A 2,916-nucleotide genomic window follows, 5' to 3' on the forward strand; every position below is an offset into this window, starting at 1 on the left:
AGGGGTGTAACATTTCCGTCTCACGCTTGAGGTATTCGGCCAATCACAACGCACTGGATATCTGGCCAATCAGAGCACACCTCGCTTTTCAGACCGATTAGTTTTGTAAAAATCGACGCGTTTCAAAAAGGCGGGGCATAGAGGAGAAACAATAATGTACAGTATGTGGAAAATAATGTTTTTTTTTAACTTTAAACCGCATAAACACATTTCATTACACCAAATACACAAAATAATGTTCTTTTTAGCAGCATCATATGACCCCTTTAAGAAAAATGTGCAGTCTTCATTAAACGTATAGACAAATTAAGCATTGCATTAGAAGTTGGGAAACATTTCATTGAAACAGTTTGAACTGACTTTTGAAAAACTAAGGCCATGTCCACACGTACACGAGTATTTTTATAAACTGAGTTTTTCTTCCCTTTAAAAAAAAAATCTCCATCCACATGAAAACGCAAACGCATGCTATGAAGCACTGTCAAGAGCATGCCAAACCAACAGGTGGCGATATAATCTCAACCGTAAAGCCATGTTGGCCAATCAGAAGCCTGAAAACGTCTCCAGTAGGCGGAGATAACTGCATAGGCGCCGACGTCACAAGCCCAAAACTCCGGTCTCGCTGTCTACACGATAACACTGCAACCGGAGTTTTTGAAAAACTTCACCCTGGCAGGCGTTTTCAAAAATAGTCGGTTTCAGTGAACTGGTGCTGCGTTTGCGTGTGGACGAACGGCCTAACTGCGTAGAAAAAGCTGCGGTTTTAAAAATAACCGCGTTCGTGTGGACAGGGCCTAAATCAATTTTGCACAAATCTAACTCTATTTTTCTGAATCGCCCAGATACCGATGTCTGTTTACTGAATGCAGTTGTGATTCCTCTCACAGAGCACAAGGATTCTTCAGATGAGAAAAGGAGCAGCAGAAAGGGCTCGGTTGAGAAGGCTAATGAGCTCTCTGAGGCCGAGCCTCCCAAAGCGGAAGTGAACGGCACCGCGCAAGAGCTACATTCTGAAGGTGACACACAGTCCAATTAAAACTGATCTGATAGGACCTCAGATCAGCCCCAGGTAAGTGCACCGTCCCGTTCGGCCCGGGTCTCTCCCCTCTCCCCTTCCCCCCTTTTTCTTTCAGTTCTGTCTGTGATTTTTCTTCCTGTTTTTTAATAGTGCATCGTAAGTATGCACTGAAGATGGGGACTAGGCTGATGAAACGGAAGAAAGTAGAAAGAAACAAACCCAGAGGGAAAGGCCAGTGTAGTCCTGAAAAACATGCTTGGAGGTACCTCGTTTTGTATCGGTCATACATCTGTCTCTTTAGACAAGTTCTCTTCCAAATTTACGTTTATTTTTTATTTTATTTTTCCTAACTCTGCCTTTACTACCTCAACCTGTTTACTCTATGCTCGCAGTAAGATTAAACTAGTTGATTGAACTTTGTTTACACATCTATTGCACATATAAAATGATTGTGTGCTCATATGCATGTACATGCATAAGCACACAGCATTTTACCATCTGATGTCTATAAGGTGTTAATAAGAGGTCCAAAGAGTTCATTGAACTGCAATGAATACATATATATATATATATATATATATGTATTTGTTTTGTTGGAGTTACATGGATATGTTGCACTTTTAATACCGTCTGTTCTTAAAGTTGAGATCCGATAGCGTTGGGATGATGGAAGTGTAGGGTTAATGAATTATTGCAGCTGACTTCCACACCTCACACAGCGTTGGTGTTGTGAGCGACCCCCCCCCCATGAAAAGCCAATTTAAAAATCAAGGATACTGTCAATCTGTGCAGGTATTCACCAAAGGTACTCCTTTCACTACCCACATCCATTTGAATGCTGTTGCCTGTGAACGTGTCTCAGAGCTTGATGTTTATTTACCCAATCTCTTTTCTCCCAGTTTTAAATGTTCTCAGTTTTGCTTTCTGTTGGTTTCAAGTGCCAATGGTTTACTCTACGCCTAAACGGGGTGGACGTAACATGTCAGGTTTACAGATGAGCCCAATTGATATCCCACAGTAACCTATCAAGCTCAAAACAGTTCTTTCTCCTTGTTTGTCGCTTATTTTCATTTTGCCTGTTCAGTAACCAGTAATAGGTTTGAATTAGGGCTGGGTGATATAGCTAAACAAACGTATATCAGTTCATCTTATGGATGAAATTTCAAATGTTTAGTAACTCTCAAATGGGCTTTTTTCTTTTTGTCTTTAAAAAGAGGAGCCATCATTTTGCCATTGTAGCCTATTCAAAATGAAAGTAGTAAAATAGTGGGAATTAAAGAAAGAAAGAAAAAAAAAACCCGCAACAACAGTGAAATGTGATTACTTTCATGTGTATGCAGTTAGGGTTGCATGCAGTACAGGTGTGGCGGGTGCATTAAATGCATTAATTTTAATGCATTTTTTTTTTCCCGTTAATAATTGCACCAAATTTACATGTTAAATCTTCAGCCCTAATATGCACTAATGCAACAGTACACAGGAAAAAACTAGAGCCCGACCGATATGGGTTTTTTGGGGCCGATACCGATATTAGGGAGTAAAAAAGGCCGATATCGATATATCGGCCAATATTCTTTGTGTATATTATAGTACAGTACCAGTCAAAGGTTTGGACACTTTCCCATTCCAGGGTCCAAACATTTGACTGGTACTGTATATAGAATACAGTATATACATAAACAGAATATATATACATAAACACATTTTTTGCAATGATCACTCAAATGTGTTGATCGCCCCCCGGGATCGCTTGATCGGTCGGCGCCGGACCGCAAATTTAACCTCCCGAACCCCGGGGGCTTTCGACGCGGGGGTGGTCTCATTCAAAAGCAGGCCTCTAGACGTACACTCGATTCGTGTTCGAGAGGGTTCCTCGAGCTGAAGGGATCCCCCGAATT

At 41.0% G+C, this 2,916-nt stretch overlaps 1 protein-coding gene across 4 annotated transcripts in view; it reads left to right on the plus strand.

Moving 5' to 3' along the window:
* Positions 1 to 2,916, plus strand: part of LOC107758774 (luc7-like protein 3) — a 17,778-nt gene that overhangs the window by 7,245 nt on the left and 7,617 nt on the right. For 3 of the 4 annotated variants that reach the window (XM_016576588.1, XM_016576586.1, XM_016576589.1), the window contains exon 10: positions 888 to 2,301. In XM_016576588.1, the coding sequence (XP_016432074.1) occupies positions 888 to 1,036 (149 nt within the window). In that variant the 3' untranslated portion in view covers positions 1,037 to 2,301. Of the gene's footprint in view, positions 1 to 887; positions 2,302 to 2,916 lie in introns of those variants that run through there. The other variant, XM_016576587.1, reaches the window with a different exon arrangement.

The sequence above is a fragment of the Sinocyclocheilus rhinocerous genome, unplaced genomic scaffold (genome assembly GCF_001515625.1).
Source record: "Sinocyclocheilus rhinocerous isolate Xijiao unplaced genomic scaffold, SAMN03320098_v1.1 scaffold2579, whole genome shotgun sequence".
In the NCBI taxonomy this organism is placed as follows: domain Eukaryota; kingdom Metazoa; phylum Chordata; class Actinopteri; order Cypriniformes; family Cyprinidae; genus Sinocyclocheilus; species Sinocyclocheilus rhinocerous.